The 21245-nt window shown below is 37.9% G+C and overlaps 1 protein-coding gene across 1 annotated transcript; it reads right to left on the bottom strand.

The window, feature by feature from the left end:
• Positions 1-14148: 14148 nt before the first annotated feature.
• LOC114504872 (complex I assembly factor TMEM126B, mitochondrial-like) lies at positions 14149-15385 on the bottom strand. The gene is given in 2 exon segments (XM_036016587.1): positions 14149-15014; positions 15016-15385. Coding segments are annotated over 2 exon segments (636 nt in total). The 5' UTR covers positions 15381-15385; the 3' UTR covers positions 14149-14743.
• Between the last annotated feature and the right edge of the window lie 5860 nt (positions 15386-21245).

The raw sequence follows: 21245 nt of genomic DNA, 5'->3' as shown, positions 1-21245 counted from the left end.
ACAATCAAAAACTTATAGGACAAAGTGAGGCAGTCCTGACAAGGAAGTACAAAGCAGTAGAGTCCTACCTAAAAAAGACAGAAATATTTCAAAAAACAACCAAACCCTACATGAAAAAGAACTAGAGGAACAAAAACAAAGACAGCAATCTCCTGGAGTCACTGTAGGTCATACATTTCAGTTCATGGAATAACAGCTTTCCATATGCACGAATCATGTAAGCCTATCAACTATGACTGGAGCTAAAATCTGTAACCCTTGAGTTCCCCTATTGTAGGGGACCAGTTTGTTTTGGTCTGGCTAATATGACTCAGTTGTGTATGGGAAACTTACAGAAGCAAGGTGGTGGGTCAAAAATGTACTGTTTGTGGACAATTGAGGAGGGCTGCCTGTCATGCAGGGTACCCTAACCCCACTTATGGGTTTCAGGGTTTTCCCAACATGTTTAAAACTGTGAGGAGGCTCGAAGTGCCAGGTGACCAACCTTTATAGTGTGCTCTCTGACCAAGCCAAGAGTTAAATTACTGTGATTGGAATTCTCTGCGAGGCCCCTGCACATCTCAGGGATTGACCCCAGACACCTCCACAAGGCCCCTACTCACATAGGAACACCTGAGATTTCAAGCTGGAGGGAGAAATGCCTCTTATCTTCAGTGCTTCAGCAAGGTGAGAAACTCATAAATAACCCTGTAACTAACACTGAGATCTAAAAGCAATCTTCAGAGTCCGGTTGAAACTGAAACACTCATTTACTATCTGCTTTTCTGTTTACGGGCGGGCAGAGGGAAAAGTCAGAATCAAAAAGGCTTCAAAAGGCAGCTTTTAAAGAAAGAATGTGTTTAAAGAAAGATGGATATAGAATGGTTCACTGGAAAGAATGACAACCCTTCTCCATTTTCTCCCTCTATCCCCCTCCCCTCTGGTTACTGTCAGTTTGTTCTTATTTCAATGTCTCTGGTTGTATTTTGCTTACTTGTTTGTTTTGTTGATTAAGCTACATGTATAGGTGAGATCATATGGTATTTGTCTTTCACTGCCTGGCTTATTTCACTTAACATAATGCTTTCCAGTTCCATCCATGCCTTCTCGAGGGTAGGAGCTCCCTTCTTCTTTCTGATTCGCTCTTTTAAATCAATTCAGCTAGAATAAACTTCATCAATTATTTCAGCAGTCATGTATTAGTATGATCAAGTCAGGCTCCAGCAGAAGAGAGGAAGGATTACAGTTTCAAAAACTGCTTACAGTTTTGAATTGCTTGGTAGTTGCCAATTCTTCCATCAGTGAGCCACAAATTTCCTTTTTGCTCTAGCAGGGTCAACAGTTGGTGGGGTACATAAATGGTGATAGGCTGTTCCAAGGAAAATTTTTCAGCTTCCTGTAAGAGCTCGCAGGTGGCTGCCACAGCTCTCAAGCAGGCTGACCACCCCTAGACAGTGTGATCTAATTTCTTTGATGAGAGCAACAAGGCTCCTTTCACCAATTTCAAGCAGGAACCCAAGAAACCTTACTGCTTGTTGGAAAATCTGGGACTACTGTGCTGATACTTTATAGTTGCAAGATACCAAATGGTTGAAAGTAGCTACAGCATTAGTTAAATGATGCATCTACATATTGTAATAGAGTTCCTTCTTCTAGTCTTAGACCTTTTAAGTCCTGGCTCAGGGTCTACCCCCAAATCACGGAGGAGTTCTTGAACCCTTGTGGTAAGACTGTCCAGCAGTACTGAGTACTGATCCGAGATCTTGGGTCCTGCCATTCAAAAGCAAACAGCAGTTGAGAGTCTTGGTCAACCAGAATGCTAAAGAAAGCATCTTTTAAAAGCTATACTGAGTACCAGAGGCTGCCCCTGGGTATACTGTTCTGTACAATGACATTTATGGCTCAAATCTTATATTGCATGTGGAGTGGCAAGGCCAAATGAGTCCATATTCCTGAAACGTCTGAATTATTGGGTGTATTCCTTCTATGATATTCCTTTGCAAGGGATGCTGCCTCTTATTAGGAGTTCCTATCCCTAGTTTGAGGATAACTTTAATAGGGGATGCTCACTTAGCCCTTGATGGCCTTCCAGCAGCCCACACAATGGGGCTTATCTGATTCTCAATTTATTTTGCCAGGGTTGCTTGCTTAGGTCAACCAATCAGCCTGCATTTGCCACAAAAGGCTATTTCCCAGAATGGAGTCTCCCTACCCCCATTCTATTAGACAGAGCTCTGTAAATTTACATAACTCAGAAGCACCTTCATTCCTGATGACCATCCTAAGTTGTAACTGGAAATGCAATTCTGAACCAGAAAGCACAGCAATTCAGCTGAAAGTGAAGTAAATGAGGAGTTGCAAGAATCAGAATAAGAGAGTCGCCAAGTGAAATCACTTGGCAGCTGCTAAAAAGTCTCCAAATTTGTACCCTGGGGCACTGCAGTCCAGACAGCTGACAGTATTCCCTGCCAAATACTGAGACTTACTGGAGAGTCCTGAAGATATCCCACCAGAGTCGTCAGAATATGAAACCAGAAAAGTCAGTGTTCATACTGCCTGTCACTACCAGAACCAATAAGTAGCCAAGGATGGAATCTTTATGGGTACTTTATTCAGATGATAGTGATCTGATAAGATTGTGGGTTATGTATCCTTAAAAAATTTATCTTAACATCTCTTCTAGAGCCAACCTTTTTATGGGGAGAAGAGGTTTGGAAAAAACTTAATCAGATAAGAATGGCAGTCCAGTGGTGATTTTCCTAGTGTTTCTTCATCTACTGATCAACAATTCTTTATCTGCATCACAGACATTCCCTCCCTGGAACACAATGGCTCAGATACTATCTCGATTGCTTGCAGACCCCTTGGTGCATAAAGGTTGAATTGCTTGTAGGCCTCCTGGAGTCAAGTTGGTCATGCATTCCCATTCTTTCCACATGCATTGAACACTTAAACCTATCAACGGTGACTGAAGCTAAAATCTTTAACTCTTGGATTCCCCTATCATTTGTCTACTTGGGTATGAACTTTCTTACTGGAACTACAGTGGAACTGCTAGAGTTTTATTCCACTCTTTACTTGTCTATATCTAGCTGTTATTATAAATTTCACTAATTGCCAGCTAATTGTTTTATTGTTTTAAATAGTGCCTTAAGGAATAAATTCAGCTGCAAATTAATCCAATCAGATTGTGACTCCTTCAAGGAATAGTATTTGAGGCCAAGATTTGATGTTAGTTCTGACTCCACAAGGGCTCCTCTACCTGTCTTATTTCTCATATGTCTCTTATAAACAGCCTGTCTACAGTCTAGGATATATAATACTAGATTCATGACTATTCCCCCAATTTAATTTCACTACAGCAATCATTGAGCGTTCCCTTAGGCTTAAGATTCTTCATGCTATGTTTCAGAAAAGCCAGTTCCTATGGGAAGAAATGAATTATTTTATGGCTTGCTTATTCCCTCTGGTAAATCTCTGAGTGAGGGCTCTGGAAATTGGGATAGAGATCATAGAAAGCTTCTTTCTGAATACTACTCATTGTAGGATCTGATCCCTCAGTGGAGCAGAGGACAGCAGCCTGAGGACCTCTCAGCTTACCTTTCCTGGCATAGTACCAATGCCTTGTGGACAAAAAAAGGGTGCTACAATAAATCTAACTGAGAGTAACATTACAGGATGATCTGATCATTAATTTCATAAAGCATCTCATGTTGGTTAGTTAAACCCCAGGAATATAACTTTTTAATTAAAGGTTTATCTTTGCCTTAAGCAAACCTTGTCCATTATTTCTGTGCATCTATATTAGTACAACTTTGAAATGCTACTTTTTCAGACCCTTAGGAAGTATAACCACCCTCAGGAGACAACATAATCTTGTCAATTGTCCTATAATCTAATCCCAGACTTGCTTTCTCTCAAATTTATGTAATCTCTTTATGTTTCCTCCTTAATTCCAAATGCATAAATAAAGCTGCAAACTGTCACTCTCCAAAGCTTTTTTCTCAGTCTGTTGAGATCTTGCTTCTAGGTGTGTCCTCTGTCTGGCTTAAACAAACTTATTTCTCAACATGTTTGAACCCTCTTCCACTGATAGTCTCATAAACTGGATCAAAGGTGATCCATGTTCCAGTATTTTCAGCACACCATACTACAATTGGGGGTTGGGCAGAAGGATGCCCCACCTCTCAACTGAACTCATCCAGGATTTAGTCTCAGCAACAGGCAGCTAGGATAAGGGTAAGAAATTCTAAAGTCTTGCTTCTATTATAAAGAAACCCCCCTGGCTGGGAGCTGTAGGACAAAGAGCCCTTTGTTTTTGGATGTAGCAGTCTGGAATGTAGTATCCACATCACTGAGCTTTAAAGGTGGAGATGGGAGTAGCAGTAGCCTGAAGGGAAACAGGAATCCCAACCCCAAGAGGCTCTCTGCCCTGGCCCTTTGGTGCTTAAGCCTGACTGCTGACTCCTAGTGGCCAGATGAACAACCAAAGGAGATAGCCAGAGACAGTACATCACTGGCAAAGCAGGGGCAGAGTGGCTAGAGAGCTTTCAGGAACAACTGGGGACAGAGGCTTTGGGGAGAGAGCTGAGAAAGTAGCTGCCAGGATCCAGTGCTGAGCCGAACCTCACATGCAGCAACCATCTTGCTCTGTGAGACCACTTCCCTCTGAGCAGTAGCAGCCTGAGGGGAAACAATAGCCCTTAAGCCAGGAGGGATTTAGCCCTGCCCTAAGGTCCTTAAACCTGACTGCTGAGTGCAGAGTGACCAGATTAACAATTGAAGGAGACAACCAGGGACAGCAGATCACTGGAAGTATCCAACAGGCTCCCTAAGGTCAGACTGGGTCACCATCTGACATCACCAGAGGCAGATCCAGAGAGAAAAAAACAGTGGTAAATACAAGAGGCTACCAAGAAGAAAGCCACTGTGGCCTTCTTTGTGATTTGCATTTTTTTTTCCTGCATGTTTTTTTAACTTTCATTTCTTGTCCAGCAAGTTTGTATATATTAAGTCACTAGATTTTATACTGTATTATATTTCAGTTCATATATTTCCCCCTCCCTTCTCTTAGCCCATTTTACCTTCCCTTTTCCTTGCATTATTTTCATTTAAAACTTTGTTTTCTCTTTAGCTACAACTTGTTTCCATTACACAATCATTATTTCTCCCCCGTCCAGGCACACAAAACCAATTTTCTTGCCAAGGGTCATATCAGATCTTTTTGCCCAGCTCTTAAAATATGCATATTCTCTCTATAATTTTAACAATCTTTGCTAGTTGGTTATAGGTAAGGTAGTTGTTGTTGCACTGTTTTTTTCAATTTTATCCCTAGAGATTCATTAATTCTATACTGCAAATATCAAATTTTACTGGTCCCCTCTCTTACTCTTTTTTTCACCTCAAATATTAATTTTGCCATCTTGGCCTGTTTTTTCTTTTTTGTCTTTCTTCTATTTCTCTTTCATGCAGCCCTTATATTTTTCTATATCCTCCTTTTCCTTTTTTTCTTTTTCTGTACACCCCACATTTTAATTTTTCTCTCTTAGTCTGTTTTTTGCTCCTCACTCTCAGTATTCCTTGTGTCTCTATCATTCAAAATCACTTCCCATTCCTCTAAACATTTCTTAGACTTTTCTTTGATTCTTTTTTCCTCTTATTCCCATACCACCTATATTAATTTAAGCTCATTTGTTGTTGATAGTACTGTGGTGGATCTTTCTCTCCAATTTAGCTCCTATATTTTTATTAATTATTTACTATTTTCCCTCCTTTTTTTCTATTTCTTGCTTTATTTTATTTTATATTATTGAAATCACTGTTTAGACCAAATATTATATGATTCCCTTCTCATACTTGATTCCACATTCTTCATTCTCTTTTTATTCATAAACTAAATTTTACCTTCTCTTTTTCCATTGCTCCAACTCCTAACTCTTATTATACTCCTCCCTCTACCTTCTCAAAATCATTTTTCTTTCAATAGGTCATCTCATATCCACTCTCCTTTCTTATAATAGTCTTAATCTCTTTACACCCTTATTAATACTGATTCATTTGTTGTTAATAGTGGGATTGGGGGGTTATATTTGTGGGTGTGGGTTTGTTTCCAGGGATTGGTGGTCTTGTTCTACCAGTACCTGCACAACAGCACACAAGACATGGTGGATGGAGTGACCCACAGTCAAACAGCTGGAGGGAAAGACCCACCAAAGAAAGACCAAACAACAATCAAAACCCAAACACATCCATAAAACCAGCATAAAAGACATAAAGGACATCCCAAGAGCATCAAGTTCAGTATATCAAGGACACTGCACCACTGAACCTCCAGGACTCATACCATAAAAGTTCACACTACAAAGTTAGAGAGTCAAAACAGATCAATTTAAGAAACAGAAACAAACAAAAAGAGTCCCACAAACAATGGGGAGACAAAGAAACAACTGCCAATCAAAAGGAAAAAAGGAATTCTCAGAAAGAACGCTAAATGAAATAAAGGCAAGTCAACTGTCAGATACTGAGTTCAAAACAATGCTTATAAGGAAGCTCAATGAACTCAGTGTGAATTACCAAAAACTACAGGGAAATTATGAGGAACTTACTGCAAACTATTTCAGCATAAAAAAGGACATAGAAACAATCAACAGGGGCCATGAAGAAATTAAGAATACAATTTCTGAATTAAAGAACACAGTAGAAGAAATCAAAAGCAGGCCTGACGAAGCAGAGGATCAAATCAGTAAGTTCGAGGACAAAATAGGAAAAAAACTTCCAAAAAGAGCAAGAAAAGAAAAAAATAACTGAAAGAGAATGAAGAGGGGTTAAGGGAAATGTAGGACAACATGAAATGGACTAATATCCATATAATAGGGATACCAGAAGGAGAAAAAGAGGAGCAAGTGATAGAAAACCTGTTTGAAAAAGTAATAATGGAAAACTTCCCTAATTTGAGGAGAGAAGTCACACAATTCCAGGAAGCAGAGAGGGTCCCAATCAAGTGGAACCCAAGGAGATCCACTGCAAGACACATCATAATTAAACTGGTAAAATTTAAAGACAGAGAACCTCAAAGACAATAAATGAGAAAGAGGAAGTAACATATAAGGGAGCCCCAATAAAGCTAGCAGCTGATTTCTCAACAGAAACACTACAAGCTAGAAGGAAATGGCAAGAAATATTCCAAGTAACCAAAGGTAAAGGCCTGAAACCAGGAAAACTCTACCCAGTAAGGGTCACATTTAGGAAGGCAAAATATGGAGTTTCCCAGACCAAAAAAAAAAAAAAAAAGCTAAGAGAATACATCTCCACCAAATTAGCATTGCAAGAGATGCTGAAGGGACTGCTTTAACAAGTTGAAGAAAAGAGAGGAGAGGAGAGGAGAGGAGGAGAGAGGAGAGGAGAGGAGGGGAGGGGAGGGGAGGGGAGGGGAGGGGAGGGGAGGGGAGGGGAGGGGGGAGAGAGAGGGAGAGGGAGGGGGAGGGGGAGAGAGAGGGGGGGAGAGAGAGAGGGATAAATAGCAACAAATAAGAAACTATCAATAATAACTTTAAATGGGAATGGATTAAAGCTCCAAGCAAAAGATATAAGATAGATGAATGGACAAGAAAACATGAACTGCATATAGGCTGTCTACAAGAAACCCACCTCAGAACAAAAGACCCACACAGACTGAAAGTGAAGGGATGGAAAATATTGCAAGAAAACAAACATGAAGAAAAAACCTGGATAGCAATACTTATATTAGACAAAATAGATTTCAAAATACAGGCATGAAAAGAGGTAATGGACACTACACAATATTTAATGGAGTAATCCATCAAAAAGACATAACCCTTATAAACATATAGGCACCCAACATAGGGGCACCCAGGTGCTCCTACAAGGAAAGTCTTGAAAGAATTCAAGAAAGATATTGACAGCAATACACTCGTTGTATGGGATTTTAGCACTCCACTGTCAAAAATGGATAGGTCTTACAAGAAAAGAATCAACAAAGATATTGTGATGTTGAACAACACTCTAGATCAAATGGACTTGATTGATAATTACAGAACATTTCACCCCTCAAAAAGTAAAATAAACACAATTTTCAAATGCACATGGAATATCTTCAAAGATAGAACACATTGTATGTCACAAAACAAGCTTCAACAGATCCAAAAAATTAAAATCACATTTAGCATCGTCTTGGATCACAATGGCTTGAAACTAGGAACCAACCTTAAGGAAAATATTCAAAAAACATTCACATTCATGTAGCCTGAATATCATGCTATTAAATAATGAAAGAGTAAACAATGAGATCAGGGAAGAAATCAAAAAGTTTTGGGAAACAAATAAAAATGAACACATAACAGTGCAAAACATATGGGACATAGCAAATGCAGTCTTGAGAGGGAAGATCATAGCAATACAGGCCTACCTAAAAAAGATAGAAACATTTCAAATAAACAACCTATATCTATATTTACTATAACAACAACAACAAAAACCAGAAAGAGTAGAAGGAAGGAAATAATAAAGATCATATCAGAATAAAATGACATAGAGTCTAAAGGAACAATTCAAAGGATCAATAAATCCAGTAGCTGGTTCTTTGAAAAGGTAAACAAAATGAGCAAGGCTTTATCCAGTCTCATCAAGAAAAATAGAGAGAAGACCCAAGTAAATAACATCAGAAATAAAATAGGAGAACTTACAACTGATACCACAGAAATATAAAGCACTGTAAGAAATTACTAAGAACAGCCACATGCCAAGAAATTGGACAACTTGGGTGAAATGAACAAATTTCTAGAAACATATGATCTCCCGAGACTGAATTAAGAAGATGCAGAAAGCCTGAATAGACCCATAACAACTAGTGAAGTTGAAGCACTAATCAAAAAATTCCCAGCTCACAAATGCCCAGGAGTGGAGGCCTTCACAGGTGAATTTTACTAACCATTTGAAGAAGTATTAACTCCTATATTTCTCAAGCTATCCCAAAAATTCAAGAGGAGGGTAGACTCTCAAACTCTCATTACAAGGTCAGTAGTATTCTATTCCAAAACCAGGTAAAGACAAAAAGGAAAGATAACTACAGGAGAATATATTTGATGAACAGAGATGCTAAAATCTTCAACAAAATATTGGTAAACTGGATCCAGCAATTCATTAAAAAATCACATAACATAATCAATTGGGATTCATCCCAGGGATGCATGGATGTTATAAGATGCTCAAATCAGTCAACATAATACATCACATAAACAAAACAGAAGATGAAAATCACGTGATCATAACAATAGATGCTGAAAAAGCATTTTACAAAATCCAGCATGAACTTATTATAAAAAGAATCAGCAAATTGGGAATAGAGGGAGCATACTTTAACATGATAAAGACCATATGTGAGAAACCTACAGCCAATATCATACTCAATGGGCAAAAACTAAAAGCTTTCCAACTAGGATCAGGCACAAGACAAGGATGTCCACTTTCACCATGTCTATACAACATAGTATTGGAAGTCCTAGCCACAGTGATCAGAGAATACAAAGGAATAAGAGTCATCCAAACTGGAAAAGAGGAAACAAAGTTGTCATTGTTTGCAGATGACATGATAGTGTATGTAGAAAACCCTAGAGACTCCAACAAAAAAAAACTACTCAACCTAATAAGTGAATTTGGCAAAACAGTGAGATACAAAGTTAGTATTCAGAAATCAAAGGCATGTTTGTACAACAACAATGAAATATCAGAAACAGAACCTAGGGAAATAATCCCATTTACTATAGCAGCAAGAAAAATAAAATACATAGGAATAAACTTAACCAAAGAAGTAAAAGTCCTATACTCAGAAAACTACAGAACACTGAAGAAAGAAATCAAGGAAGACACAAATAGATGGAAGCCTATACCATGTTCAGGGAGGGAAGGATTATATCATTAAAATGCCCATACTACCCAAAGCAATTTATAGATTCAATGCAATCTCTATTAAAATACCAATGATATATATCAAAGATATAGAACAAACATTTCAAAAACATATATGGAACCATAAATAACCCCATATAACCTAAGCAATTATGAGAAAATAGAACAAAGTAGGAGAGATCACAATACCTTATGTTAAATTATATTATACATCCACAGTAATCAAAACAGTCTGGTACTGTCATAGGAACAGACACATAGATCAATGGAACAGAATAGAGAGCTCAGAAATAAGCCCATGTCTCTATAGTCAATTAATATTCAACAAAGGGGGCAAGAGCATAAAATGGAGTAAAAATAGCTTCTTCAACAAATGGTTTTGGGATATCTGGACAGCCACACACAAAAAAAATGAAACTTGACCAACAACTTACACCATACACTAGAATAAACTTAAAATGGATAAAAGAATTAAGTATAAGTTGTGACACCATAAAAGTCCTAGGAATGAACATAGGCAGGAAATTATCAGATATTCCACGCAGCAATATTTTCACCAATATGTCCTCTAGATCAAGGACATAAAGGAAAGAATAAACAAATGCAACTTCATCAAAATAAAAAACTTAAGCATGGCTAAAGAAGACATCAGCAAAATGAGAAGGGGTCCTACCATATAGGAAAATATTTTTGTCAATAATACCTCAGTCAAAGGTTTTATCTCCAAAATATATAATGAACTTACACAACTCCACATCAGGAAGGACTTGAACAGACACTCCTCCAAGGAGGACATAAAAATCACCCATAGACATATGAAAGGATGCTCAACATCACTAGCCATCAGAAAGATGCATATTAAAACCACAGTGAGATACCACCTTACCCCAATCAGAATGGCCCTCAATAACAAATCAACAAACAATAAGTGTTGGCAAGGATGTGCAGTAAAGGAATGCTAGTGCACTGTTGGTGGGAATGAAGACTTTTGCAGCCACTGTGGAAAACAGTATGGAATTTCCTCAAAAATTAAAAATAGAACTTCCTTTTGACCCAGTGATTTCAGTGCTTAGATTATACCCTAAGATCCTGAAACACCAATGCAATAGAAACTGTACACACTGGTGTTCTTAGCAGCATTATTTATAATAGTCAACTGTGGCAACAGCCTATGTATCCATCAGTAAATGAGTGGATCAAAAAACTGTTGTACATATACACAATGAAATACTACACATCAGAAAGAAAGAAGGAACTCCTACCCTTCCTGTCAGTATGGATGGAACTGAAGATTATTATGCTAAATGAAATAACCCAGTTGATGAAAGAGATATACCATACGTTCTCACCTATGAGATGAACCTAATGAACAAAATCAATCTAATGGGCACAATAGAACCAGAGGCATGGAAACATAAAGCAATCTGAAAGCATCTAGAGGGGAGGGTGGAAGGAAATAATGGTGTAAAGTACAGAAAATGACTATTCAAAGAATATGTATAAATGACCCACAGACATGGACAACAGTGTGGGAACTGACTGTGGGATCTGGGGCTGAACAGGGCAGAGGATGATAAAGGGTAATAATTGGCACAATTGTAATAGAACAACAATAAAATATTTTTAAAAAGAAAACTTATATGAAAAAAAATAATAAAAGAAAACTTCCCTCATTTGGTGAAACAATAGACATTCAAGTCTAGGAAACACACAAAGATCCAAACAAGATGGTCCCAAAGAGCACCACACTAAGACACATCATAAGTAAAATGCCAAATGTTAAAAATAAGGAGAGAATCTTAAAAGCAGCAAGAGAAAAGCAGATAGTTACTTACAAAGGAATTCCCATAAGACTGTCAGCTGATTTCTCAAAAACTTTTCAGGCTAGAGAGGACTGGCAAGAAGTATTCAAAGTGATGAAAAACAAGGACTTACCACCTAGATTACTCTATCCAGCAAATCTATCATTTAGAATTGAATGTTAGATAAAGTGCTTCCCAGACAAGATAAAGCTAAAAGAGTTTATCATTACCAAGCCATTGCTATATGAAATGTTAAAGAGATTTACTAAGGAAAAGAAGACCAAACTATGAACAGTAAAATGGCAATAAATTCACAACTATCAACAATTGCATCAAAAAAATGAAAGGAGAACACAGCTTAAAAAAAAAAAAAAAACTAAAACCAAAAGCAGAACAGAACTCTGGCTGATGTGGCTCTGTGGACTGAGACCCAGCCTTAAACCAAAGGATCACCAGCTCAATTCCCTGTCAGGGTGCATGCCTGAGGTGTGGGCCAGGTCCCTGGTGGGGGCCGCTCAAGGGGCAACTACACATTGATATTTCACTCTTTCTTTTTCTCCCCCCTTCCCTTCTGTCTAAAAATAAATAAATAAAATCTTTTTACAAAGCAGAACAGAAACAAAATCATAGATATGGGGACCATTTGGAGGGCTATCAGTCGGGAGTGGGAAGGAGAGATTGGGGGAAAATGTGTAGGGATTAAGAAGCATAATTTGTTGGTACAGAATAGACAGGGGGATGTTAAGAACATTATAGGAAATGAAGTAGCCAAAGAACTTATATGCATGACCCATGGGCATGAACTAAGGACAGGATTGCTCAAGGGACTGGGGAGTAGTGTGTGGAGAAGGGCAAATGGGGAAACACTGGGACCATTGTAATAGCATAATCAATATTTTAAAAAAGAAAATAATGTAATAATTAATAATACAAACATTCTCTGTGTTTTGAGCACTCACAACTGTAAACCTACTTCTGTCCCATCCTGTGTATATAGTTCTGGATCATTTAAACATGTCACAAGAAAGTATTCATGTACTTATATAATTTTATAAGAATTAAAATATGAACATCATTGGTCTGGTTATCTCTTTGTCTTGATTCCCCCTTTACCCCCCACCCAAATCACTCATCCTTTTCTTAGAATTTCAAGTATGAATTATTCTGAGAATACAAGGCTAGATGACTAATTAGCCTTTTATTTTTCATTAGCAAAAAAGTGTATATATTTTAGTTTGCTATATACAATGTCATAAGTACCTTATTAAAACTTCCATTTTTGTATGGGCAAAGTAATTAAACAGACACTTCTCCAAGGAGGACATACAGAGGATCCAGAGACACATGAAAAGATGTTCAGTACTGCTAGCTATTAAAACCACAATGAGATACCACTTCACATCATTGAGAATGGCCATCATAAACAAAGCAACAAACAACAAGTGTTGGAAAGGTTGTGCACTAGGTTGGAACCCTAGTGCATTGTTGGTGGATTTGCAGACTGGTACAACCACTATGGAAAACAGTATTGAATTTTCTCAGAAAACTAAAGATGGATCTGCCTTTTGACCCAGCAATTCCACTGCTGTGGCTATATCCTAAGAACCCTGAAACACCAATCCAAAAGAACCTATGCACCCCAATGTTCATAGTAGCACAATTTACAATAGTCAAGTGCTGGAAGTAATCTAGGTGCCCATCAAGAAATGAGTGGATCAAAAACTGTGGTCCATTTACACAATGGAATTCTATTTTAATGGCAGCAAAAGAAGGAACTCCTACCCTTCCCAACAGCATGGATGGAACTGGAGAGTATTATGCTAAGTGAAATAAGCCAGGCAGGGAAAGACAATACCATATGGTCTCACCTTTAACAGGAACCTAATCAACAGAACAAACAGACAAGGAAAATACAACCGAAGACACTGAAATAGAGAGTGGGCCAACAGTGACCAGAAGGGAGAGGGGAGGGAATTTCAGGGGAAAAGGGGAAGAGTTTTCAGGAACAAGTATGGACGGAAACAAAGGGGGGTGGAAATGGGAGGGAGGTGGGGAGGGCTGTGGGGGCGGGCTGGGATGGGAGTAAAAGGCAGAAAACTACTTGAACAATAATAAAAAACAAACAATCAAATAAATAATTTATTGTTCTAACAACAACAAAAAATACTTCCACACTTCCATTTTTGCTTTGGGTTACTTGGGGCCTCAGATGGCCAAATATTTAATCTCAATATAAGGTTAATACAAGGAGAATGAGATGTGGGATTCCATTCGGTGTCCTATTCTTTTCATTCCTGAACTAAAATAAGTGTATCTTAGTTCAGGAATGTCCTAGAAGACTTAAAGAAGCAGGTGGTGATATTTTGCTTTATATTTTAAGCTTGTTGAGGGCAGGGGCTGAATCTTTGCACTCCTGGCACCTATATGAATACATAACAAATAGGCACTCAATATATGTTCTTTAAACAGCACAATGAAAATAACTTATTAATGATAGAAACTAGTAAGTATACTGAATCACAGTTTAGAGTAGAGGAATGAGTTGTATGCTATTTCTATATTTTGATTTCTTATGAAGTTTAAACTTCAAAATTTAGTTTAAATGTCGCTTTTTCCCCTACAACTTTCCCTTTTGCCCAAGTAGTTAATAGGCACATACCCACAGAATTATGTGTATACCCCTCAAAACCTTTCATGATATGTGTTCAAATTTTAATTTCTCTTCTAATTGTGAATTCCTTCTGGAAAAAGACTATTTCTTATTACATGTAACACAGTGCCTGAGACGCAGCTGGTGCTCAATAAATGTCTGATGAATGAATGGATATATAAATGTGTAGGTCAGAACTTGAGGCCTCAAAACCATTTCCACATACACTGAGAAGAAAGACAGAACTTACATTTATTTATTGAATTATTGAATGTTTATTGAGAACCTGTTATACACTAGGCAAAAAGAACAGAAACAAATCATCTAGAGTTACTTTGAACTTTTTCAGCAAAACCTGTGTCCTATTAAAAATCCATTCATTCTTTGGTTAATCTTCATGTACAATGTTCTCAAATGTACTCTCAAATATTGCATAATGTTGTATATCATTATATAGTCCAAATACCATCTGAAAGGCTAGAGGAACCAGCATTGCTTTTATCTCTGTTTGACAAAGCATCATCCAATAAAGTAAAACCCTTCCTTTTAATGGCACTGGAACAATATGAAGCTTTACTGCCAGATATCCATTTTTAGAAAAGACCAAAGCAGTGGCATATAAAACACCACATACTATGCCAAAAAGTGAACTTCTCAGAGCAATTTTCCTGGTTTATATTATCTGAATACAAAGCATTTGTGACAAGGAGTGTATAAGCAGCTATAGTAGACAAAAATTGAAGTGTAATCAATGATGTGTATGTCTTCAAAGCATCATGGTTAACCTTGAAGCAGTATCTGAAAATGAAGTTTTTCAGCATTCCAGAGAAACTAGTTATTGTTCCAAAGATCATTGTTCCATATATATTTAAAGTATTTTCTAAGATACTCAATTTTCCTTCTGTGATTTTGATCACCATTGGTCTTCTGAATTTTGTTTCTCCTAGAGAAAGACTGAGATGACCATGTGTATATGTTTCCACCTTAATGTCCTCAGGCACTTCTCCAGCTGCCCCAGATACCATAAGTTTATCTCTCAGGTCATTCCCCAGGTTCACTCTAGAGTGTTTCCATCTTGGGGGCTCAACTTTCTTACTTTTCCTATGCACACTCTTTCAGACTATCAGATGAACATAGGTGATTCCATAATCTCTGATAATTATTTTTGACACAGTGCTTAAATGGCATAGCCCCTTTACTTCACAAAACTTTGGGTACTTTATTTCATGACACCAGTAGTGCTAATTTGAGTAAGTGTGATACTACTATAATATCTGCTTCCCACTCTCTTGACCCTCATTTTAAGGAAGTTGTTTTTTCCCACCTCAAATGAGCAACATAACCCCTAGGGTAACTTCTGGTATCTATTACTGTATCTGAGAAGTGCATGGCTTTAAACAATGTGACAGAATTTTTTTTAAGAACAATATATAAATGTGTGAGAAGGGCATTGCAGAACCAGAAGGGATGGTGAAATATTCTACGGCTGGTAAAATTAGGATTAACGGTTGTAGGCTTGAGGGACAAAGGGAAAGAAAGGTTACTGAAAGCTGGAGATATAGAGCCTATGTTGAAAGGGCCATCTTCCAGGAACATTTGGAAAATAGACTTAATCACTATCTGGTGATATTTCAGGGAACACGCTGGGAGGAAAATTTCCTGACCACATTGTCCACTGCTGGCCCCCAAAGGATGAGGGAGCCCTTTGATGTAGTCCATACAGCTCAAACTCTCCTGGATACAGAGCAGGGAGTGCTGGAGGAGGGTGGAGTGAATCTAGATAGGAAGATGGAGAGATATCCAGCACATGGGTGAGGGCCATGTTAATAGTAATCATGGGGAATTGTGCTTGCAGTGAGAAAAGGTATCCCTATTCATCTTTATTCACATTGTAAAGATGAGAGTAAGAGGTACATTATTCTTAGAGGGTTAATTTCAGGGATTTCCTTAAGCTGTTCTATTGAATTAAGAAATCCACCTGTGTGGCACTGACCCATGTTAAAGGCATGAAACCTACTAACAATGTTGTTTTGTAACCATGAGTGTGAGGAGTTTTGGGTGCTGTGTACCAGGTTGTTGGCTTTGGTCATTGGTAACAAGGTTAATCTGCACCTCATCTTGGTGAACCTTCCCACCAAGAGCTCTGCTGTTGAAGCTGGCCATATAGCAAGAATATACCTACATAACCAGCAGTGTACCAGAATCCTGGGCTGAGACTCCATTTTGTGCTCCCTGGTTCTGATGTACTCTGTGTACACATCCATTGTTCCTGATCCAAAATAAGAAGTACATATTGTGAGGGCTCTTACAGAGAGGGAGGGCAGCTCACACCTGGTCTCTCCAGATGCCTTGCTAGGATGCATATCCTTAATGCTTTTGCTGTTGCATCCTTGCATTTGACATTTGGGGTCCCATGTGTCTTTTAAGCAATGAAACTGTTTAGCTGCCATAGTTATAATAACATCTGGAGAAGGAAATACACCATATTATGATATGCCTTCCATTTGCCTTTGTTTACAGGTGTGATTTGCTTTAAAGACACTTTCAGGTTCTCTTCAGTAGATATGTTAATCTTGCACTTATGGATTTTCACTTCCAAACTTTGTTTTATACCTTAGAAAAGTCTTTACCTCTCCTTCACTGCCCCCAGAAAAAAAAAAACAGACATTAAAACTCTTTTATTCTGCTTACTTCATGGTAGTTTACACTTAATATGATGGAGATCATAATGAATATGTAAGTCAGTGGACATTAGCTTTGAGTGTGAATCAGAATCACCTAGGAAATTTATTAAAAATGAAGATTCTAGAGCTCCACTCAGTGGATATGGGGTGGGGGGTCAGGAGTTTACATTTTCAACAAATTCATTTGGTGATTCTGACATGTGACAGATTAGCATAATTGAAAAACATGCATGCATTAATAAACTGAGATAGGATTAAAGTTATAGCACAAACCCTTTCACATGGTGTTCCATTTGGAAATGCAAGTAAACCCTCCACAGTTATTTACCTAGACTGGGAATGATATGGGTCAAGAACTCCTAACTCAGCTATTCTTATTTAAAAATTTATTAAGAACCTATTACTTGTCAGGTATTGTGCTAGGTATTAAAGGTACCAGGATGAAAAAGACAGACTGTGCTTTGAGAAGCAGAGTCCAATGCAGTGTTTCTCAATTAAAAAAAAAAAACAAAAAACTTCAGCCCACAGTAAGACATGTCTCTCTCTCTCCCTCTCTCACTCTCTCTCTCTCTCTCTCTCTCTCTCTCTCTCTCTCTTAAGACAAAGAGATTGGTACAGAAACATTTTTTAAAAAAATCCTCACCTGAGGATCTGTTTATTGATTTGAGAGAGAGAGGGAGGGAATGAGAGAAAGAATCATCAATGTGAGAGGGAAACACTGATTGACCACCTCCCACATGCTCCCAGACCAGAGATCTGGCCTGCAACCCAGGTATGTGCACTGACCAGGAATTGAACCCACAACCCTTTGGTGCACGAGATGATGTTCCAAGCAACTGAGCTCCCTGGCTGGGGCCCACAGTAGGACATTTCTTTTACCACCACTCAGGGTATATAAACATACACATAACTGAAACATAAATTTCACAAAACAATACTCTACCTGCAATAATCTGACACTATTTGGTTCTAATCAATTTTATTCTACCCTACTTCATTTAAAAATTGCAGGTCTTGATCCATTGAATTTGATTAAGTTCCTGCTAATATAGAGGGTGACAAACTGCATTTTGCTAAAAAAAAACATATCTATTTAATAACCTGTGATGTGTATGTTAGGTAGCACATGTATTTATCTTACTAGGCACTTATTTCATGTAAAGGTGAGAGTTAGAAGGCTGAGAAGAAGAAGAAAGTTTAAGAGCTTCTCAAACTTTAATGTTCACAGGAGTCTTCTGCAGATTTTGTTAAAATGGAGACTCTGATTCAGTAGGTCTGCAATGTGGAACTGAAATTCTGTATTTCTGTCTCTCAGGTGATGCTGATATAGCTGGTTCATGGAACACTATTTAAGTAGCAATGCTCTAAAAACCACAGGTGTGGGTAGGTGTGCTAATGTTGTAAGGCAAAATCTGGAAGGATATTCCTAGATCATTTCCTCTAAGGAAAGAGGAATAAAGCAGTCAAGGCTCTGACAGATGAGAAAAATACTCGAATTTATTCCAGCCTCCCATATCTGAATCTGGTGGAGAGATGGCTGTATGCAAAAACACACTTTAAAAAACCACAAATGCAGAAAGGATTGTTTTTGATAAAAAACAAACAAACAAACAAAAAACCCCTGAAAGCCTTTAGGAGCCAAAACATCACTGAGGTGTTACCCACTTGGGTAAGCACAAATTTAAAGTGAAGGAAAGGACTTTATCCTCAGTTCTATAGGTGCCATGGTTGGAGCAGGTTTGGGGCTCATTGGGGGACTCCAGGAAAGCCAGTTGGGCTTTGTCACCTTGAAGATACCAGCCCATCAGCTGCAGTGGGGGCCTTAAGAAGAAACAGGACTCATGAGAAGGAGCACAGTGCCAGTAGACATGGCAGTACTCAGGAGAGGGTAACACCCATCTTTTGGCTCTTGGACTTATTCCTGGGTACAGAAAGAGTACCTCAACTCTTCCAAGTGTCTGATGGGGTTCTGGTCCTGCTAGTATAGGGGTAAAATTAGAGGCCAGCCCAATACAGATAACATACTCAGTACTTCATCCCATATACACAGCAATCCTTTGAAGCAAATATAATCTCATTTCACAGATAAAAAGATTGTCCTTTACAACAATAGATCCTTTATAACTGTCATATTGATTCTTCCAGATACCAGTCCCAGAGATATGTTTTACCTCTTTGTATTTCTTTGCAAAAAATACAAAGAACTGTTCAGTGAGTTTATAAAGGCAGTGGAGACACATAAAATTCTTGTCAGACTTAAAAATATGTAAAACAAAAGTGGACCGATTCCATAGGTGATATAAGCTGCTTTATTTATCCAAGAATCATAACATGTTTTCAGCAACATAACCAGAATTAGGGTTATTCACATGATCCTCAGCTCCAAAGTGCTTTTTATTGAAATCTTGAGCTAATGAAGTTGTTGAAGAAGCACTTTTAATCCTATGTCTTCTTTTAATTCTTACTAAAAGATGGAGATACCCTCATTTGAAATTGGGATTATAATGTCACTGTAACTTGTTTAAGACAGAGTACTTTCTCTTCTGCCAGAAAGTCAGCTAGAGAAGCTGATCTTTGAAAATGTTTTTGCACTTTACTAAAACCATACAGGTTAAGCTGCTGAACTAAACTTTTCATATTATCAGTGTCAAATATTCTGAAATGGACCTTTCCAAAACTTCTCTCTCCAAGGGTCCTTCATTAATCACTATTGAAGTTCTCTTCTTATCTGACCAAATAGACTTCTATTGATCACTTTCAACTGTTTTCCACAGTTTTCTGGAAAATGTCACAGAAATAAAATCATTATCTTCATCTGGTTCAGAGGCACAAACTGTGTAACAGGATCTTTTTATCAAGGTCACTTCACAGAAAGCCTGAAAGGCATTTTCTTCAACCAGAGACTTTAAGTCCAAGTACCCAGGGTATGGGTCTTCATAGAAGGCAGATGTAAGAGAGGTTTCTGAATCAGTTGATACAACATTAGGGGAAACATCTTGACATTTTGAAGAAATTTGGGCCATGTCAAGTAAACCTTTCTTTAGCTGCCTTCCACGTCAGTATAATTTCAAACCTGAAGCTTCAAAGGCTGTCTTGACAGGCCTACACAGATAAGCAATTCTAACCATAGTGGTTCTCAACCTGAGGATTTGTGATATCACAATATGACTGGTCTCCTAGCATCTAAATGGAACATTCAGCCATTGGTTCATTTCCACTCTATAAATTTTATTCAGTTAATATATAATGTAGGCCAGTTACTTCTACACTAACCAACAACTGGAATATGCAAAATCTCATTCCTATGTAACTTTTGAGAAATCAAACTTATATACACAACTGTATTCAATCCCTGAAATCAAAGTGATTTCCTCCCTTCTACATCCAAGCAGTTACTAAATTGGTGCCAGTAACATAATACTGGTAAATAAACAATGAAATGATTAAGACAAACAAGTGATTAATGAAGATCTGTCAATTGGAAGTGATATATGTAAGCATCTGTACATAAAAAAGAGAGCATAGCCATAGGGACAGGAAAGAGCTTAGAGATCATGAGAGAATGGGACTTGGAAAAAATGGAAAGTACTCTTCGAACTGTATGGGGTTTCCTTTTATGGTAATGAAAATGTTTAGGTACTCGATAGCTGATGGTGGTACAACATTATCCAGATTCCAAAGCCACTGAATTGTATAGTTTATCATGATCATTTTTATAGTATGTATATTTTCCCTAATTTTTACAATGTCATGAATCTGTTCTTACTGGTTAAGATAGAACATATAACATAATCAGGTTTCTAAATATAAAGCCACTGTTCTGTTTCTGATGTAAGTAGTCTCTGTTCTCAAGAGTACTTAAACATTTTTATAACCATATCTGTGGGATAAATACAATTTCTATGCCTTTATGTATCAGGTCAATATTCATTAATGAAAGATTTAAAGAGAAAGCAAGAGGTCCTAAAGAGTGAGTGGTAACCAGTAACCACTAGGCAATGGTGGCAACATGGCAGCCCACAATGCCCCATGGCTCTGCCTCAGCCACCAGCCTCTCCTCATTTTTTAAATTCTTGTTTCTTCATTCTGTTCCTGTTGGATGTTTACTTCTTCCTTTTGTTCCAAATCATTTATTTGAGTCCTGGTTTCCTTCCCTTCACTGTTGGTTCCCTGTATATTTTGTTTTATTTCACATTGTGGAGCCTT

This window comes from Phyllostomus discolor, chromosome X (genome assembly GCF_004126475.2).
Source record: "Phyllostomus discolor isolate MPI-MPIP mPhyDis1 chromosome X, mPhyDis1.pri.v3, whole genome shotgun sequence".
Taxonomy (NCBI): domain Eukaryota; kingdom Metazoa; phylum Chordata; class Mammalia; order Chiroptera; family Phyllostomidae; genus Phyllostomus; species Phyllostomus discolor.
Note: the sequence above shows the minus strand (reverse complement) of the source record. Positions and strands in the feature narration are given on the sequence as shown.